At 33.5% G+C, this 20,503-nt stretch overlaps 2 protein-coding genes across 20 annotated transcripts in view; one reads left to right on the top strand and one right to left on the bottom strand.

Moving 5' to 3' along the window:
* The first annotated feature begins 265 nt into the window (after window positions 1-265).
* On the top strand, window positions 266-2,154 carry LOC6564511 (gustatory receptor 10a). The gene is made up of 2 exons (XM_001991176.1): window positions 266-1,366; window positions 1,996-2,154. Exons 1-2 carry the CDS (start codon window positions 266-268, stop codon window positions 2,152-2,154), a joined length of 1,260 nt encoding a protein of 419 aa, XP_001991212.1.
* A 5,057-nt stretch (window positions 2,155-7,211) lies between these two features.
* LOC6564512 (disks large 1 tumor suppressor protein) overlaps window positions 7,212-20,503 on the bottom strand; it is a 41,383-nt gene continuing 28,091 nt past the window's right edge. For 2 of the 19 annotated variants that reach the window (XM_043216244.1, XM_043216248.1), the window contains 9 exons: window positions 19,631-19,718; window positions 19,292-19,505; window positions 18,793-19,206; window positions 18,404-18,506; window positions 16,127-16,171; window positions 8,715-8,864; window positions 8,325-8,607; window positions 8,155-8,246; window positions 7,216-8,094 (listed from right to left, as the gene is read on the bottom strand). In XM_043216244.1, coding sequence (XP_043072179.1) covers window positions 7,988-8,094; window positions 8,155-8,246; window positions 8,325-8,607; window positions 8,715-8,864; window positions 16,127-16,171; window positions 18,404-18,506; window positions 18,793-19,206; window positions 19,292-19,505; window positions 19,631-19,718 — 1,496 coding nt within the window. In that variant the 3' untranslated portion in view covers window positions 7,216-7,987. Of the gene's footprint in view, window positions 8,095-8,154; window positions 8,247-8,324; window positions 8,608-8,714; window positions 8,865-12,166; window positions 12,316-16,126; window positions 16,172-17,193; window positions 17,269-18,403; window positions 18,507-18,792; window positions 19,207-19,291; window positions 19,506-19,630; window positions 19,719-20,503 lie in introns of those variants that run through there. The other 17 variants (XM_043216238.1, XM_043216240.1, XM_043216239.1 and 14 more) reach the window with 17 other exon arrangements.

Here is a 20,503-nt window from a genome sequence, read left to right as displayed (position 1 = left end):
AGATGGTAATTGTTAATCTACAGTCAATAAATTTAAAAAAAAAACCTAAGGTTCTTTTTTATCTGGTGAATATCGAGTTGATTTTTTTTGTAGAGTATAGTTGTGTTCGAACGTCGTCCTGTTTATCGACCACGGCGTGTCAGAGTATCACGATATTATCGTTTGGACACGCAGCTGCGCTCGAGTATGCCACAAAATAGGAGAGACATGAGAAGCATTCGTCGGTGCTGCTCAGTGCTGCTGAGGCAGGCTGAGTGTGTGCAACATGTGCGACGGTAAGCAGAGTTTCTGGGAGCGGCACCAGTACAAGTTCTTCAGATACGGTCACATCTATGCGAGCATCTATGGCCAGGTGATCATCGATTACGTGCCGCAGCAGCCGTTGCGACCTGCTCTGAAGGCTCTGCTAATTGCCTACAGCCATGTGTTTAGTCTGATGCTGATTGTGGTGCTGCCCTGCTATTTTGGCTATAATTATCGATGGCTTATGGCAACGGATGACCGCCGGATGCAGCTGGTGCTGTACGTTTCATTTGCCAATACGCTGATCAAGTACGCCACTGTCATTGTCACCTACATGGAAATCATGTTCAAATTTAAGGCCAGCAATCAGCGGTGCACGTTGCAGCGAGTCAGCTTAGAGGCGGCCTTTGACGCTAGCTACCATGGCAGCAGGTGGCCCATGAAGAGCTTCGAGAAGTTCATGTACATCAAATTCGGTCTGATAAACATGATGATGATCACCCAGGTGTGCGGCATATTTGCCGTTGCTGGCACTGTTGATGGCGATTCCGATGGTGGCAAGTTGCGTTTTCAATTTGCCATTTACTCCTTTGTGCTGTGGAACTACACGGAGAACATGGCCGACTATTTCTACTACATGAGCAGCTGTGTGCTCAAGTATCTTCGCCAGCTGCACGTCCAGCTGCACTCCGCTCTCGGCCAGCTGGGCCGTCTGGCTCCGTATTCGCAACGACATCCGATGAGGCGTGGCATGCTGTTGATGAAGTGTTGCCGGCTCTGCGATCGGATTGCCGTGCTACGTCGGCGTTTCACTCAGATACATGCTCTGCATTTGGGCAGCATGCGGATGCATCAGGTGCAGCTGCTTGGCCTGATGCTGACAACACTGATCAACAACCTAACCAATTTTTTTACCATCTTCAATCTGCTGGCGACTCAATCCATGGCGGGTGTCCCCTTTCCAATTGTGGCCAGTGGACTATACGCACTCTGCTTTTATCTGGACACCTACATTGTCACTCTGGTCATTGAGTATATCAAGACGGAGCAGGCCCGTCTCGTTCTCACAATGCGCCGATTCTGCGACTATAGTTCGCTGGATCTGCCGAATCTCAGCCAAGAGGTATTCAACTTGGGCACAAACTCTAAGAAAAACAAGTGAGAACTGTGCAGTCGGGCGTAACCGACTGCCGAATGCTCTGATATCAATGCAAAAACATCTGATAAACTGTGCAATGATTTTTTGTGGGGTTGAGGGTGGAGCGGCAGTGGCTGGACGTTATCTAGAAATATGATTACCAATTTTACTAGGCAGTTCTAGCCTTTTAAGTTGGGTAACTCTACCTCTAAAATAAGTAATTTTCTAAGGTTTTTTTAAAGATCTTTAAAGAAAGCTACCGGTAATGTATCAAATTCCAAATTTGGTGACTTTAGTGGCATTTTCTATTTTAAATGCCGATTTATATAGCTGCAATCAACTTCATCTAGTTTCAAAATTGTTGGAGATTTGTAAATGCGGTATCAGAGTATAGAATCTTAGAAATTGCATTTGCTAACTGAAAGGTTGTTTCTTTCCAATGAAAAGAAACACAGATTTCATTTATCAATTCGAAAGTAATATGAGAACAAAAATGAAAATTATGAAAAACATTTCTAAATTCCAGTGTGTTTCATATGAGCAGAGCATTTGAAAATAAGCCAATTTCTGTGCGATCATTTCGCGATTGTATTTACAACTTAGCTCTATTTCAGGTGGAACACTTCTCGCTGCTGCTGATGCAATATCGACAGCCAATGCTATGCGGCCTGCTGCATCTGGACCGTCGCCTGATTTATCTGATTTCCGTGACGGCCTTCTCCTATTTCATAACGCTCGTACAGTTCGATATATATCTGCGCATTACCAAGTAGAGTAGTTCCTTGCGTGCTTGCCACATCCACACTATATATACATGTATATATATATATATATGAATATATGATTCAATCAACACACACTCAATTGCTAACTAACTAACTAATTAGGCTAATTTGATCGTATCATATTAACTTGAATACACGCAATACTTTCTCGCATTAAGGATAATTTGAGCAAGTGCATGTGGATCGGGTATGTTTCACAAATGTTAAACACATTATACTTGCTAGATTATTAAAGTCATGAAATACACCAATCAATTGTACCTGATTATCCAATTCAAAGGCAGAAATACGAGGCACTTCGGCTTTTATTAAACCAAGTACTAAGCATGAAGGCATGAGGCACCTTTGAGGCATCCATAATATCTTAACATTTCAATTCATTTACTAATCCAACTCATATCGAACGAATAAAAATGAATTAACATACGTGTTCATGCAGTATTTTTGATATTCTGATCCGATTTGAATTAATCTGTACATTTCAAAATGAAACATTAAACATCAACTTTGCTTGTTAGAGCTCCCTAAGCGTGTATTCATACATACCTGCATACACACACACATACATACCTACATACATACATACATACATACATACATACATACATACATACATACATACATACATACATACATACCTACATACATACATACATACATACATACATACATACATACATACATACATACCTCATACATACATACATACATACATACATACATACATACATACATACATACATACATACATACATACATACTTACATACATATTTAAATACATACATACATACATACATACCTACATACATACATACATACATACATAAATACATAAATACATACATACATACATACATACATACATACATACTTATACTTATACTTACTCAGCAAACGTACATACATACATATAAGAACAACATTTACATACTTATTGAATTTCTTGTTTATTACGAATGTCGCATCATTTGATGAACTATTAAATAATACACAATGTAGGATTCACAAATTGATTTTATAACTAATTATCTCTGTTTGTGTGGATGTGTGTCAATTTTATCAAGTACATGCTCATATGTATGTAGGTATATGGTATGTATTATATGTGTATATGTAAGTGTATACGTGTATGTATGTATCTATGTATGTATGTATGTATGTATGTATGCCACGACTGCGAATTGATAAATTCATTTCGGCTCTATTTGATCAGTAATGGCATTATGTTTTACTTTTTGAAAATCTATATCAGAGCTGTAACCTATATATATGTATATATATAGTATTGTTCAATTGAAATTTAAATATTTCTGCAGCTTAGACTATGTTGCTAAGTTGCAATTCAAATTAAGGACAAGAAATGAACTTGAGAGAGAAAAAGAAATCGATAACAGAAATTATAATATCAATCTTATAATCAGGTTAATCAAAGGTTACAGCTCTGAAAATTGTTTAGTGATTGTCCAACCAAACACCAATTGAAATCGAAACTAGCTGGAATAATGATCTGTTGTTTATATAATTTAACAATATTCAATATGCACTGTAACTCATTGTTACTTACACATTTACTTATACAACTGTATTTTAGTATACTTAAAGCACTTATTCGCTAAAGGAGAACATATCGTTTTACTTTAAAAGGCAATCGAATAAGTTGTACTTGGGTAATAATGTTTTCTCTCTGTTTTGTTTAGTTTACTTTTCTTTTCTTTTTTTATTTTATTTATTTATTTTTCTTTTCTTTTTATTTTTATTTTTTTTTTAACAATAACAACAAATTTCTGGATTTATGTATACTGAATAAGTGATATACATACATCCATATATCTATGTAGGTATGATGTATATTTACTTTTGCTTAGCATGCACTGCAAACACACAAAAAGTATCAATTTCGCTTGCGAGCATTTGGTGCTTATAGAATCTCTGAATTTCTGGCGGGGCAAAGCCGAAAGGCAGCTGTAAGTGCTACCAAATAGCAAACAGCTTTGGATTGAGGGTAACCAAAGTTGTAAGGCTGATATTTCAGATGTTCGAGCAGATATCACAGCCCGCAACTGAATAATTTTTTTGTAATTAGTTTTGCATCTATTATAAATAGCATGTGCTGCAATTTGGATTATTATAATACTTAAATTTATAAATTGATGTAATTTTAACGTGTATATTTTTCTTCTTTTTTTTTTTTTTGGTTTTTAGTTTTTATTCAATACCGACAACAATAACTGATAAAGGCACCATTTTGATGAAATGCTTCCACAAAAATTTGTAGTATACGCTGACAAATTCACGATGTTTGTTGTTGTTGTTGTTGTTGTTGTTTTTGTTGTTGTTGTTGTTTGTTCATGATGCAGCACAAAACTGTTTCTTAACAATGGATCTCGTTAAATGCCTCTCAGTATTAGCTCTAATACATATTGTATATATGTACATATGTATGTATGTGTGTATGTGTGTATGTATGTGTGTCACGGTATTAATTATTTTAATTTTTTTAATTATGAATTGTTTGTTTGGTAAATTCTTGCATACATCTTCTAGGGCTACATTAAAAAACTGTCATTTGAGTTTCTTTTGATTTCCTTCTTTTTTTTACAAGTTGCGAATTTTATAGACAAGCAATGTGTGTGTGTGTGTGTGTGTGTGTGTGTGTGTAAGTTGAATATACTCGTAAATGCGTTTATTAATTGCATTTAAGGCCGTGGAACAGTTACCTTGACTTTGAAATACGCTAAGGGCTATTAGAAAATAACGCTTGCCGCACTTGGGATTAAATTCCAACAAGTATGTGAACTTTTTGTTTGTTTAGTATATATATATATATATATATATATATATATGATAAACATATACATAAGTAATTAAATTGTTTATTCCTTTTGTTTCAATATACTTATAATATAAACTATGTTATGTGTCTATTAACTATTTAAACATGTAGTAAGTACATACATATACATACATATGCAACTATGTATGTGTAAAATTATCCATTGATTTTATTATTCTGTTTCTTCAGGTTTTATGTATTTTAAATTGCTTTCCGTTTGATTTTGCTTAGATGTGCTCGAGGTACTTCACTAAGAGATTGCAAGGCGGGGTTTTTTTTTTTTTTTGGTTTTTTTGGTAGGCAGAATATTAATACGATTATTGATTGCGACAAAATGCGTACAATATGTGCATAGATACGAAAGAGACTCGAGTGTATTCTGGTCATGGACATGAAATTAGCTGTATCATAAGACCCACTTATGATGGATGAGTGCCAACTATTGGACAAGAATAGAACAATGAGTTGCGTGTGCCACAACAGAGTCCCCGTTGCTCATCAAATATGGAAAAGGACAAATTGCTCGGGGTGTTACCATAACACAGCTATCATCGAGAGCTAAATCAACGAAGGTTTATGGCATATTGATTATCTTATATACTATCTGCAACCCAATCTAGACTTTATCGACATTAGGGGTTTGTCAAATTACCAGATCATTTCGGCCTCGTTTTCATATTTTCGCAGTCGTGCCTCACCCGGCATATTTTCACAAAATGTTTGTGGATTGCACATTTTTTTTCTTTGCAAGTTTTACAAAAAAAAAAAAAAAAAAATATTGACACTTTCTACGTTTAAATTTTACACACATCCTATTAAATGATTTGTCTACAAGGGGGAAATTGATTAAAAAGTTTTAATGGTATTGATGTATGTTTTGTTTTGTTTTGTTTTTTTTTTTTTTGTAGTTTATTTTATTACATTTACTGCTTTCTTTAGTTTAAAATTAATATAATTCGCTTAGGTTTGTTTATTTAATACAACAATGCATTTTGCGTTCAATGTGAAAAAGAATTTGGTATGCATTGTCTGCACGTACATATACTGTTCAATGTTTATAAAGCAGGGAGCGAAGGTTTTACAAAATATATATTTATTACAAAATAAGGGACAGACGATAAAAAAAAATTTGAATATTATGCAAATACTTTCCCCTTCCATTAGACATATAGCTATGTACATGAATGCACAACGTATACATTTCCGAAATATATATTGATCTTCTAAATATTGTGGAAAGTGAGCGACACACACGAAACAAACAAAAAAAAAAATCATAATAATAAACTTGAATAACTTGAATTTTACTAAATTTCTTAGAAAAAAAAGTAGAGTACAAAAAACTAGAATAAATAAAGATAGTTAGCAGTTATGTGCGTTGTCTATAATTTATAAATTTGTTGGTTTTGTTTTTTTTTTTTTAACATTAGCTAATCGTTTGCTGTCGATACATAAAAAAAATGTAAACACCATAAGGTATTTGAGTTGTTACAAATTCATTTGTAAAATTAAACCGTATCGGTATGTGTGTGTGTGTGTGTTGTCTATATAATATATAGTTGTATATATATATATATAGATGTATATGTGTGTATATATAGGTGTATATGCTGTATTGATCGTAATATGCTTATGTATATGTGTTTTTCGAAATCAACACTACGCTTTTCAATTTGTTTAATGCTGTCTCTAGCATACATATTGTATGTTAAATAGTAAAATGACTTTTTGCATTGAAAGAAGTGATATCGCCCTCTCTCCCTATGCATATATATATCTCTCTCTCTTTCTCTCTGCATGCATACATGTATATTAATGTGTGAGTGTGTGTGTGTGTGTGTGTATGTGTGTGTGTGCGTGGGAGTATGTGTGTTTATGTAGCATAAACTATTGTGTACATCATCATCATCATCATCATTCGTCTTGATTCGTATTGTGTGATTTGTGTTGCATTAGGCAAAGACGCGTGGGGGGGGGGGAATACAATATATCTAACAACAAATGCACCAACTGATCGTTGTCGTCCTCGTCAACGTCTATTTACCCATATATATATATACATATATATATAGTCGTATTCGCCAAGTGATTCAACTTCAATTGCTATCATTAAACGTGGTATGTTAGACGACGCTAGTCGCACTAAAAAGAGTGTATATATATATATATATATATATATATATATATACCTGTTATACATATTTGTAAAGGTATGTATACGCATATGTATATGTATATCATATCATATACCATATTATTATTGGCGTCAACATAACTAACTCGCTATAACTCTCGTATAAACATCAACATAAACAAACAACACTAGCGCATAACGAACGTTTCCTCCTCTCTTCAACTCAGTTTCTTTGCATTCTGCCATCTGCATTCTGCTTTCTGCTTTCGGTTTTCTTTTTCATATTAGATCTTGTCATCAATATGATTCGGTTTGTTTTTGTTTTTTTTTCTTTTTGTTTTAGTTTTTTTTTGTTTGTTTTTGTTTTTTGTTGTTTTGTATATCAATTTTGTTCTAACTAAAATTAAACAGCTGCCGCTTCAGGTGGAACAGTTTGTCCCCACACCAAGAACTAAGAACCAAGAGTCATGAACAAGCTTGGCCAAAAGCAATGCATCAAAGTTCGTGATGTAATGTTTGGATTCTTATTGTACTGCGCCCGCGATTGTTATTTGCTTATCTAAACAATAACCATCCTAATTATGGACAACATTGAGTTGGCTGCTACGGGTTGTTGTGTTGCTGTTGCTATTGCTGGTGTTGATGTTGATGTTGTCATCATCATCATCATCATCATCATCATCATCGATCGGCGTCGTCCTTATTTGTTGTGGTGCATCAGTGTGGCGTTTTTTGTTGCGGCTGATTTGTTGTTGTTGTTGATGATGTTGTTGCTATTGTTGTTGTTGTTGTTCTCGAGACAGGTCGACAACGTACTCGAGGCGGCAGTGTCCATGTTGTTGTGGCTGTTGGTCATAGAGATTCCTTCGATGGTACCCAAATGGTTGGTCCCGATTGCGACCAAATCATTGATTTCACTTTGCTATATATTTCTTCGATTGTATCGCCTTGTACAACACCTACAACGAATACATTTATTATTAGAGTTCGGACCCAAAGCTCTCAATGCAGCAACATACCCGTAAAGTATTCGCCGAACTCTTGCTCCATCTTAATAGCGCGCTCAAACGTTTTCTTTGCCTGCTCCTCCGTCATGCGACGGTTCATTTCCCTGAAAATACATGAATACATATAAATATATATATATAGATATAAACAGCTATGTAGCTTAAAGCATTGCGGTGCGTACATCACGGAATCAACGGATTTGGGCTTTATGAAAACAGCTACCGGATAAAGTTGCGCCACCTGCAGACGCTTAATTGCATTGCCCGACACATCCAGTATGCAGTGTTTGCCTCTTTCGGCCACCTCGCGCACGCTGGCCACAGAAGTGCCATACAAATTGTCATTGTACTGGCCAGCTTCGATGAACAGATGGTTCTGTATATCACGCTCCATTTGCTCGCGCGACGACACAAAATGATAGTCCCGGCCATCTACCTCATATTCGCGTTTTGGCCGCGTTGTATCTGTGTTAACATTATAATAAGATATATAAGATGATCTTAAATTGGGGTTCGTTCAATTGATGTGGTTATCAATTGATATATTGATTGATTGATTGATTGATACATACGTGGCACACATGAACCGAATTTGTCCGGGTATTCAGATATCAAATCGTCGTTGATACGATCCTTAAGCGGTCCCAATATTATAACGGGACGTGTGTAGCTGATAGACAAACGCTGTACGGCCTCATAGGACAGCACATTCTCCTCGGAAGCTGTAAGCATAGTAGGCAATGCTATTAGGTTGTGTGCGGGTGCAAAAACAAAATGTACAGAATGAATGGAACTGGTCCTGGGGGGGCGGGGGCGGGGGCGTGGCCGGGTGTGGGTTGTAGGGGAAAGGGGCTCAAAAAATCAAACAGATTGATTGATTTTCCACAAAAGGTGTACGGTTATAGTTTTCTATTTGAAATATAATATGCAGAGAAACGGAAAGTAAGTGAGAGATAGACAGATAGAATAGAGATATCAAGAGAGAAAGAGCGCAAAAAGGTAATTTTTCAATTTTCCAATTTTTTTGTTTTCTTTTTTTCTTTTAATTTTCTCAATTGTGTCCATATTAATTGGTTGGTTAGCATTAAATTAATAATGTTGGATTTATTGTTTACGATGGCTCTCAGCTTTCCATAATAAGTTTAATGTGAATAGTTGAGTAGTTAGCTAAATAGATTTTAATGTAACGAGCGCTTTATTTAAACCAGAAGTGAAAATAAAAAATATATTGAATAAATACATATTTATATATATATAAAATAGTCATTTTTTAAATTTCAACGTAATGTAAAAAACATAAAATATAATCTACCAAAATACTGCACTAATTTGTATTGAAAAAATATATGAATTAATTAAAGCAACCAATATATGTTTGATAATCTCTGGGAAAAATTATAATAAAAAAATGGAAATGAAAATAAAAATAAAAAGAAAAGATAAGAAAATAGAAAGCAATATATAACTGCTTTTTTCAATAATTATAGGCAAAATGAGTATCCAAGATTAAGATTTCAATGTAAATGAAATCGTAGTATTACATACATATATACATAGTGGTTGTATTATGTTCAAAGTTACAGTTACGAAAACGCTATACGAATTAGACGAGCACAATTCACAATAAAGTCACTAGAAACTTTTGCCAAATATCTGCGGCATTCAGTAGTCAGATATTGCTTACGATTATTATTATTATTGTTATCAGTTTGGCGTAAAGCTCTTAGCTGATGCATACACATTACATACAATATAATACTAGGACATACTAATACAAACAACGAAAATAAACACAACAAAACCAATAAGGAAAGAAATGTTGAAATATGTAAGTAGAAAACATGTTAGTACACAATACAAACAACGTACAACAAAATGATATGTACTACAAATGATGATTTATGTGAACGTTTGGTAGCAATTTTTTTGTTTAAATATATTTTTTTATTATTATTATTAATATTATTTAACTTAAATGCTAAACTATACTATACATATATAGGTGTACATATATATATTTAGCCTAAAATATATATAATTGGGTTTGACTTTGGTGTACATTTTGGAAAGGAGGAATCACGTTTTGAAAACAAATATGATCAGGCTAAATTGATGGAACATTTGTTGGTTTGATCGATCGGGTTTCGTTTTACTCTTAATTCGATTAATTTCACATTGAATTTTGGAAATTATAGTTTACTCACTCTGTAAGACCATGTCATGGGATTTCATTTGCAATTCATGTTAAGATTCAACTATTAACTGGGCAATTAAAAGAATATGATGCCAATAATTTGTTTGAACCAAGAATCACAACAAAATAGAAAATCAACAAAATATAAAATATAAAGCCAATAAAATGTGGTCTCTGCGACAAACAGATACAATCAATACGTGTGAGAAATGTATTTTTATACCCGGATATGAAAGGTTCCCTTCTGGAGAAATATATATTATTGGTTTGTCATGACATCATGGAAATACACACTAACGTATATGTATCATAAATTAACAACACTTCTTAAATCAAACAAGACTTTTATTCATCTTCTGAAACTTTCAAGTTTAGTAATCAAATCATTTTGAAATACATCATTATATTACAATAATAAACGCTTTGCGTTCGTCGTCGCTGGTCGCAATCCTTTTGTTACGTTGTTACCTTAATGCTAATTAATTACGAGTACATAGATCAATTCGCATAGAGGACTTTTTGGAATTTGTTTGGATTTAAGGGTATGTCGCTTCCGCCTTGGGGGTGGGGGTTGGTTCCAACAAATGAAGTCAAAATGGGGGAAATGTGCGTGCAGTGGTACGATATCGATAACGATAAATGACAATAACAATACATCTATCGGTGTTGAATAGGTTCGACTTTTAACGTTTGCTTTTACGATTGATTGCAGATCGCTACAGAATATATGTTCAAAAGGAATAATTGTGGAATGGACAAAGCACAGCATAAAACTAAGCAAATACAATCAAATTACGCTTGGTAAACGAATCAAGAATCATACAGAAGAAGAAGAAAAAAACAATAACAAAATGAATAAGAAAACGAACAAATAGCGAAAACGGAAAGGAAATATAAAGGAGATCGATCAGGTCGAAGTAGAACTAAGCACTACAATCGCAAATATTATGGCTCATCTAATCTACGGAGTAACAACAACCTTCTAATGGAGTAAAAAGAGGGTTTCTAAGACAATTTCGTTCATTAAAACAAATGCCTTTGAATACTCCCACAGAAGTTATCAGCAGTGGGCTCAAAGCATCAGCGTCAGCTTTTAATAAAATTATTTACAAAATTGTAATGCACTCAAAGTAACTAGTTCTGAATGAACGAAGTGTGAATCGGTTATGGAATTGCATCATATTCATTTCAAATCAATCGAAGCTTTATTTAAAAATATGGATTGGTTAGTTTAACTGTTTGTTTTTTTTTTTGTGACAAGTATGTATATATCTATCGAATATAGAGTAAAAGTATTTAGATAAATGGACACAAGCAGGCAAATAAAAAGTGTGGAAGAACTTAAAGCTGGATTGATGCGGAGAAACGAAAGAAGATCTTTAATAAAACAAGAACCATTATGCTTAAAAATCAATTCGAAAATAATTGTGATTGCTAGGAAATTTCTATTATCAGAAATTTGAAGGGAAATTCGAATCAATTATTCACTATATGTAATTTTTGGAAAAATACTGCGAAAAACCAAGCTGGAGAGTATGATAATGGACTGAGAGAGCGAGAGAGAGAGAGAGAGAGAAAGATAGAGTGTGTGCAAAAGAGAGGGCAAGAGAGGAAACTAACCAAGTAACCGGCATTTTAAAATAAATATTGCTTGCAGTTTTCGTTTTGTTTGATAACTAAAATTATTAAAAAACAAAAAGAGAATAAAACTATATGTATATATATTCTTGATATTGTTTTGGTTTTAGACCTATTTTTTTTTTCTTTAAAAAAAAAAAAAAAGAACGTAAGCTTTAATGAATTTATTTGTAATATTTTAAGGCCTTTATATCTGTTGTTGCATTTATATGGTTTGTTTGGTTCTTTTACAAAAATTGTTGCTTAATTGCTCGACTTACGATAGTCAGCATCATTATTCTCCAAGTAGATTAAAGTTATCTGCTCCATATCGGGTAATTCCACTCTGTAGATAATCTCGCCTGTGCGCATTGCGTTTTCATACGTACGATATACATATATATATATATCAAATATAGGTTGGTCGATTGATTGATTGATTGGTTGGTTGGTTGGTTGGTTGATTGATTGGTTGGTTGGTTGTTTGGTTGGTTGGTTGGTAGTAGTGATGTACGGGGTTGATAGTAGTTGATTAATTTAGTAGTTGTTGTTGTCGCAGTACATGAACGAGCGCATGGTTGTAACAAATATATATTTATACATTTATAAATATATTGATGTAGATTGATTGATATGTATAAAGGTACAACGGATTTTGTCAACCAGTTGAGGACGTTATTTTGTTTCAATTCAAATAACAAGAATTAAATATATATTGGAATAGTTTTGTAAAACAAAACAAGAATATGTATATGTAACATATTGACAAATTTTTTGTTTTTTGTTTTTTTTTTTCATTATAGGTTTGTTTGGATGTTGTTTGTGATATTCGTTTGTTGTTGTTGTTTTTTTTTTATTTTTGCCAAATTACGATTAAGATGATTTTAAGTAGATATATAATATATATTATATGTAAATTATCAAACGTAACGAAATTATAACAATGTCGTATCAATAACACACAGTAAATAGTTTGAGATAGTTAAAGTTAAAGTTTTGGTTGTAGTTGATGTTGTTGTTGTTGTAGTTGTTGTTGTGGCAGTAGTAGTAGAAGTAGTAGTAGTAGTAGTAGTAGTAGTAGTAGTAGTGGTATTATTATAGTAGTGATAGAAGAAGTATTGTCGAATAATAGCAGTAGGCAGCAGAAAGTAGATGGATAAGTTGGTAAATATATTTGAATTTGGTTTGTTTGTTTTTTGTAATTGTTGAACGCAAAAATTCAAAACAGTTCACACACAAATGTTAAGTCAAAAGGAAATCGTTTATTAAAGAAAAAGAAAGAAAAAGATAAACAAAATTAATCATCGATATATATATATATATATATATATATATGTACATATATAAATATATATATGCATGTATTAGAGCCTGCTAAACTTAAATGAACTTTGTAGACAAGCTGTTTGTTGTCTATTTTTGGTGGTTGGTTGTGGCAGTTGTGTGTGTGTGTGTGTGCGTGTGTGTGTGTGTGTGTGTGTGTGTTCGTGTACGTTCTTATGTGTGTATGTATGTATGCCCTGATGCGAGCGAAACTTGAAAACAATAAAAAGTCCTAAGGGCAACCAAAAATCTTGAAAGGTCTGACAACTGGCCAACTATATTTGCTGAGTCGGCTATTCAGGTCAGACTTTGAGTACATATGTATGTATGTATGTATGTATCTGTTAGTTGTGAATATTTACAAGACGAAAAGAAAAGATAACCAAACGAATGGGAGTGTCAGAGAGAAATGAAGCAAAATATAAACCAAATTCCCTAGTCAGTATAGTATTTCAACGATTTATTGTCGAGTTCAACATGGATTTGGGGGTTGTTCAAAAGCAAAATGCTATCAATGTGATAATCAATAAAAATAATAACAATAATAATAACATAATAATAATAGAATTGGTATTAGCAAAGTGAATTGATAAACATAGGTAAACCGAGTACATATATAGAAATCGAGGAGTCCTGTTGAGTGTGTACACCAGTGTAAATATAAGTACTTAATAAGTATACACTTACTTATTAGTTAACTTAAATTGACACAATGAAACGACAACTGACGAATAATACACACGCACACACGCACACACACACACACACACACACACACGAATATTATTATGTATATACAAACATATTCATATGTATATGTATTGGCATCGAAAGACCGACCTTCTACTCATCAGATCATCAGAAAAATAATAATTAAAAGAGGCCTGCACAAAACAAAACAGTTTTGAAACACTGTCGATTTTAATATTTCCCAGATCTATTTAGTATTTCGTACCTGAGGTGGGTAATTATACATTCATAAAAGCGTTTTGATGGGACGAGTAGAGTATAATTTATAAATGTGTTTTTCATTTTACAAGTATTTGAGTGCAAGCGAGAGACAATCGCTAGAGGAAAATTAATCAATTACAATTGAGTTTCCAGCGTTTGTTAACAATATTTTAGTTGGTTATACATTATACGGGATAGTGTATTGAAGTACAACAATCCTGAAGAATACCAAAGAACCAAACAATTTAGTTTAAGCTTTAAACGATAGATAATCAAAAGGAAGAGTCTTGTTGGAAACACATAATCTCTATATATAATCTACATATATATAAATCTACATATATATATTAAACAAAAGTTTAGCCTGATTGGCAATTGTCAAATAGCAATTGGCTATAATTTTCACATTTGTTTCATTTTGTGGCGTAAGACGAAATTTTCGGAAAATATCATTTCCAAATTCACAAAGTACCGTTGCATGCAACTTACTCGTTTTTCAGCCGATCAGATCATTTAAAAAACCATTTGTAAAGATCTTTGTGAAAATTCATTGACGACGGCATACATATATCTTTATATATATTTTTTTAACTTTGAAAGTTAAATTTCGTTGCCGAGTATTAGGTTCTAGTATATATATATATATGGTATATAGTATATATATATAAATATATATGTATATATATATATAGTATATATGTACATATATACTTCATCTAACTAAGGAATATGAGGATTACGTTAATATATACGACGAAAGTATATGTGGAATGAGTCTTACATCACAAGATACATATACCTATATATTTATAAATATATATATCAATACATATGCACAATATATAAGTACTTTGAATCGTACAAAATATGGAACAGAAAGTAGTATTACAATAAAAATATCAATATTTACAAACATGTGTGTCTTTTTTTGTACCTAAAAAAAAAAAAAAGACGTTTTTTTGTTTGTTCTTTAATAATAATGAATTTCGCCTAACGGTTTAAATTGCACAATTGCAGCAATTGGGAGCAAGGAACGCTTATTGATCAAATTGATCGAATATAGTAGTTATTTAGGTAGTCCTAGCGCAAGTTGTATATCTGTGGATTCCTCGCAGTATTGAAAAATTGGCTATCATTTTACGATTTAGGGTCTGTTTGAGGATATAACTATGTATGATTTATGTGTAAGTGTGTACCAGGTATATGTTCATATATGCTTACGTATAATACATAAGAAACGGCTAATAATAACGAATAAAGTATTTAAGTATGTAAGAAAGTATGATGTGATAATAAATCGAAATACCAAAAAAATAATAATATACAAAATATAAATATTAATGAGCATTATATTAATAATTTGTTACTTATGACGTATGCAAAACATGTATGTATGTATGTATGTATGCATGTAAATACGTGTGTGAAATGTTGGAAATGAGTCAAAGATTAGATATTAATCTATATAATAAAAATGCTAAAAGTGAAAGTGATTGCTGATTACTGAGTTTTGGTAAGTTTGGAGTTAGTGTAGAGCTTATGTAACTGTCGTCTTTATGTGTATGCATATAAGTAAGTATGTAACTTAACTCATCTTGTGTTAGGCCATAGATACAAGTACACAAAAGATACATGTGTGTGTGTATGTATGTATATATGTATGTATGTATGTATGTATGTATGTATTTATGTATTTATGATTTTGAGGAAACACATAATTAGTTTGCTTAAATTGTAAGTAATGTAAAGTAATGTGAATGAATACAATTATATACATATATATATGCATTAATATGCATATAATTATAGATAGGTGGTGTGTACGTGTGTGTTATGTGTGTAACTGAATGTGTATTGGCTGCTTCTAGTTAATCTTCAAGTTTATAGTCAAGTACATACCTCCTTCAGCGTTGGCATCGTCTTGTGTGTAGCAAAGCATAAAAGCTAGAAAAATGAAGAGAAAAACAAAAAGAGAATCGAAAAAGATATACGCTTTGGTCAGTTTAAAACAGAATAGTAGTAAAAATTAGATAAATATGTAAATAGTAATAGGTAAATAGATTTGTAGTACATGTTAATTATGAGAGATGAGAAATAGTTTCTTTTTTCTTTCTTTCCTTCTTTCTTTCATCCACATTTCACACACATTTTTGCGTGTAATTGCGATGGTGAATGATGTAAGAGATATGACAGAGAGAGAGAGAGAACGGAACTCTTGATTTTACAGTATTATTTGTTGTTGTTGCTGTTGTTGTTGCTTTTCCTTTTCTCTTGTTCCTCGTTCTTTAGCTTATAGAGAGTAGCAGTACTGGTTTGAGATGTACATGTATATGCGTACACACATAGCAAATAGCAATAGCGCAGAACATACACATACACATACACATATGCATATGGTATATACAAAGGTACATTATGGAATGAGCATAGATTATAAATAGTTATTTTTGTTGTTGTAGCGAACGCTGAAGCACGTTGACAGTAAGATTATATATACTCAAGTACTTGATACATTCACGCTAAATTACACATATATATGTATGTAAATCGAATGTGTGTCTGTGTGTGTGTGTGTGAGTGTCTCTTAAAAATAAATGTAGGTAATATGCATGGATATGTATGTAAAGTTGTATGTGTTCTTGGTTAGTAGATAATGTCAACAGACCCGCTTCCAAAAGCAAATTTTCGTTTTTTTTTTTTGATAAGGCCAGTGTATAACATAAACCAGGTGCAAACTTATGTTTAAACAAACCCAAAATAGACTATACATCAACACACATATTCCAAAAGCTGGTTATACAAACTTCAAATATACACAGGTATATAGTTAATAGAAGTATTATCTATATACATATACACACTTATCTCCCACAGCATATATATATATATATATATATATATATATGTATATATGTAAATATATGTAACTGATATGGAATGGAACAACACACATAATGCACACTTACGCTGCGGATCATTTGCTTGGTTATTATTAACATTGTTCACATCGATTTCACTGTTGCTGTTCACAAATCCGTTCGCTAAATGTTTTTCACCACAAGTAGGAAGTTCACATGTTTTTTGTTTGGCACACATACAGACGCAGCAGCAGCAGCACGCACACATACACAACGAGAGAAACACACACACAAAATTGTATGTTGTTGGTAAATGTAGTCCACGCGCACAGTGATGTGATGTGTATTTTGTGTGTATGTGTGTAAGAGAGTTTGTGTGAATGATTCATTTAAGGATTTGTTTGGATCCGCCGAGGACAATCGCATGTGTGAAACAAGACAATCAAATATGAAAATAAATAAAAAGAGAATATAAACAAAACATTAAATGCATGAAATAATTGTTGAAAAAGCAAAACACATAAAAAAACACAAAAAACTCAGAAAAAAAAACAGAACAAAACACAAACAATACAACATGTATGTATGTATGTATTCGAAACCAAGCCGAATTTTACTTAAACTTTAAGTGACATAATATCGATTGAGTAATTCGTCTTCAAATGAACAGTTGGACGGACTAAGTGCCGCAAAGCACTCGGAATAGATGCGTGAGGCGTGTCAAAATGTACAGTTTTTTTTTAAATATAGTCGACAATAATTTTGGAACATCTATGTAGTTAATAATAGTCTTGAAAATTTATTTAACATGACCAAGAACAGATTAAAAACATTTTAAAACAGAAAGAAAAAAAAAACAAAACATTTTTACTTAAAAACTAAAAGAAAGTATTTTAAAAAATAACAATCGATTTATAAATATATATATATATTTTTTTTTAACAGTACAATCTTTGAGTGTCGATACACAGCCACACACGCACACGCACAGAGAGAAAAAGACAGAGAGAGAGAGAGAGAGAGAGAGCGAGAGAGAGAGAGACAGGACACACACTCACACACATAAAAAATAGATGGCACACGAAAAACATTCAACAGATTGAGAATAAAGCTAAGTAAAGAATGCGAGAAAGCATTTAACAAATTATTAACTAAATAAATTGTTGATCTGTTGACGCTATTCTTGTTGTTCTTATTGCTGTTGCTGTTGCTCTTATTGCTGTTGTTGTTGTTCTTATTGTTGTTGTTGTTATTATACATAATGCTGTTTTTTTTTTTTTGGTCGGACATCAGTTGACGTTGGCGCTTTTCTACTTACGCTCTTGGTCACTGCCATCTTCATTCTTCTCGTCGCGACTCTTCATGAATGGAAACTTGCGTGAAAATGTGAAATTCTTCTTTTTGCGATCCAAAGTTGATTGCTGCAAGAAGAGAGAAGTGATTTCGTTAAATGTTGCATTCAATGTGTGTAGTATTTATATATACAGCTGTTGTTAACATGTTAAGTTGGCCAAATTAACTGGCGATACAATAAGAAAGTACAGGTTGTCTGTCTATATATATATATATATATATATATATATATAAATATATAAAGAACATAAAGTTGTAGTTCCAGTTGAACTGAAGAAACATCAAATATCGCGATATTCCTACTCCATCCAGTTAATGGTACCAAATTAAGGGGCTAATGATGATTATTATTACCTTATCTAGATTATTGTTAGCCGCCGCATGTCCTTGGAACTTAACGCTACGATCACGTGCACGCATTTTACGCTCCCAGCGCCGCTTCGATGGCACAATACCGATTTGTTCGTCCTCATTGTCGCCGAGGACGCGTCGTGCCTGCCACCATTCATCATCGGAGGCATTGGTCACATGCAGAATGTCGCCATGCTTGAAGGGCAGGCCGCGCGACGGCAGCCCATCATCGCGAATTGGATCATAGTCGAAGAGGGCGCGCACATATAGCGAACGCTTCTGTGTAGTACGCAGCAGGGTGCCAGAGCCACCGGCGCTAAGCGCCGCCTGTTGTTTAAGCTCCTGGATGCGTGCCTCGAATCTATTGTAGTCCTCCGGCCGATATTGTGCCACCAATGTGACAACTCCACCAGACGTCTATATGCACGAAAGTAGACATATATACATAAATATATATATATATATAAATGTGACTGTGATATAGTTGAGCGATGGTACTCACTTTTAGCGCCTGTGCCGCCTCCTCGTGCGTGGCATGCGTCAAATTGACGTTGTTCACACTGAGCAGTTGATCGCCCCGCTTCAGCTCGGAGCCAAGATCCGCCGGACCGCCGGCCAATATGAATGATACATAAATACCCTGGCCATCCTCGCCGCCGACTATGTTGAAGCCCAGACCCTGAGGTCCCTTTTGTATGGTGATGGTGCGTGGTTCTCTGCATCCAATTCATAAGCAAATATGCACAAATTAGTTAAAGCTCAACATATACTAACAATCGCAATATATATTTATATATACATACATATACATATATACATACGAAGGAAGAGCACCACTCACCTGGTTATATCCTCTGTGCTGACAGCGCGTGGTGTGCCCGGTGGCACGGCCGCCAGGACATTCGTGGATGCATATCTTGAGCCGGGCTCTATATATGGTTTATTAGTTTTGGTTGTTTTTTTTTTTTTTTTTTTTTGGTATTCATATAATTAAGAACCACACAACGCGTGTAACGTGAACGTTTGCATACAATACACACAAAGTAAGGCGCACACACACAAGTGGCACATATATTGAGACATGAAAGAGAAAGGGGTAAGGGAGGATTAGTGGAGGTCGCGAAATCGCATATCTTGATAAGTGAATGGCTTATAGAGATCCACAGCACAAGAGAATCGCATTGCATCGCATCGAATCCCTTGCCAGTGGTATGTAAAAAGTTAAATAGGTATAGGAGGAGAACTTAAAGGAGGAGAAACCAGAAACCAGAAACCAGTAAAAGAAACCATCAATTAAGTGAGAGAAAGTGTCAGACATAAATAAAAGTAGAATAGATAAGCGCTGCTCTTAATTAAAGAAAATAATCTGAACAATTTATATTGTTATCAAATGTTGTCGAGTTGTCAACATCGTAGATATGCCACGAAAATTGAAAAATAAATATATAAATGAACAATGTATATCCGAGATACAGAGAAACATGAATCCTTCGAATATGGATTGCATTTTTGTGCAAATCGAAATGGGAAAAGCACACTTACTATTCTTTTATGTAGTTAAAAATCATTATTTAGCTAACAGAAACATTGTAAGACCAAAACAAAATTAAACTCGCGTAAAATATAAATACATATATATTTATATATATATATATATATGAATGTGCTTGAAGAGGACACGATTGAAAGGATGATCTTATAATAAGTATAGAAA

This window comes from Drosophila grimshawi, unplaced genomic scaffold (assembly GCF_018153295.1).
Source record: "Drosophila grimshawi isolate 15287-2541.00 unplaced genomic scaffold, ASM1815329v1 contig_848, whole genome shotgun sequence".
NCBI lineage: Eukaryota > Metazoa > Arthropoda > Insecta > Diptera > Drosophilidae > Drosophila > Drosophila grimshawi.
Note: the sequence above shows the minus strand (reverse complement) of the source record. Positions and strands in the feature narration are given on the sequence as shown.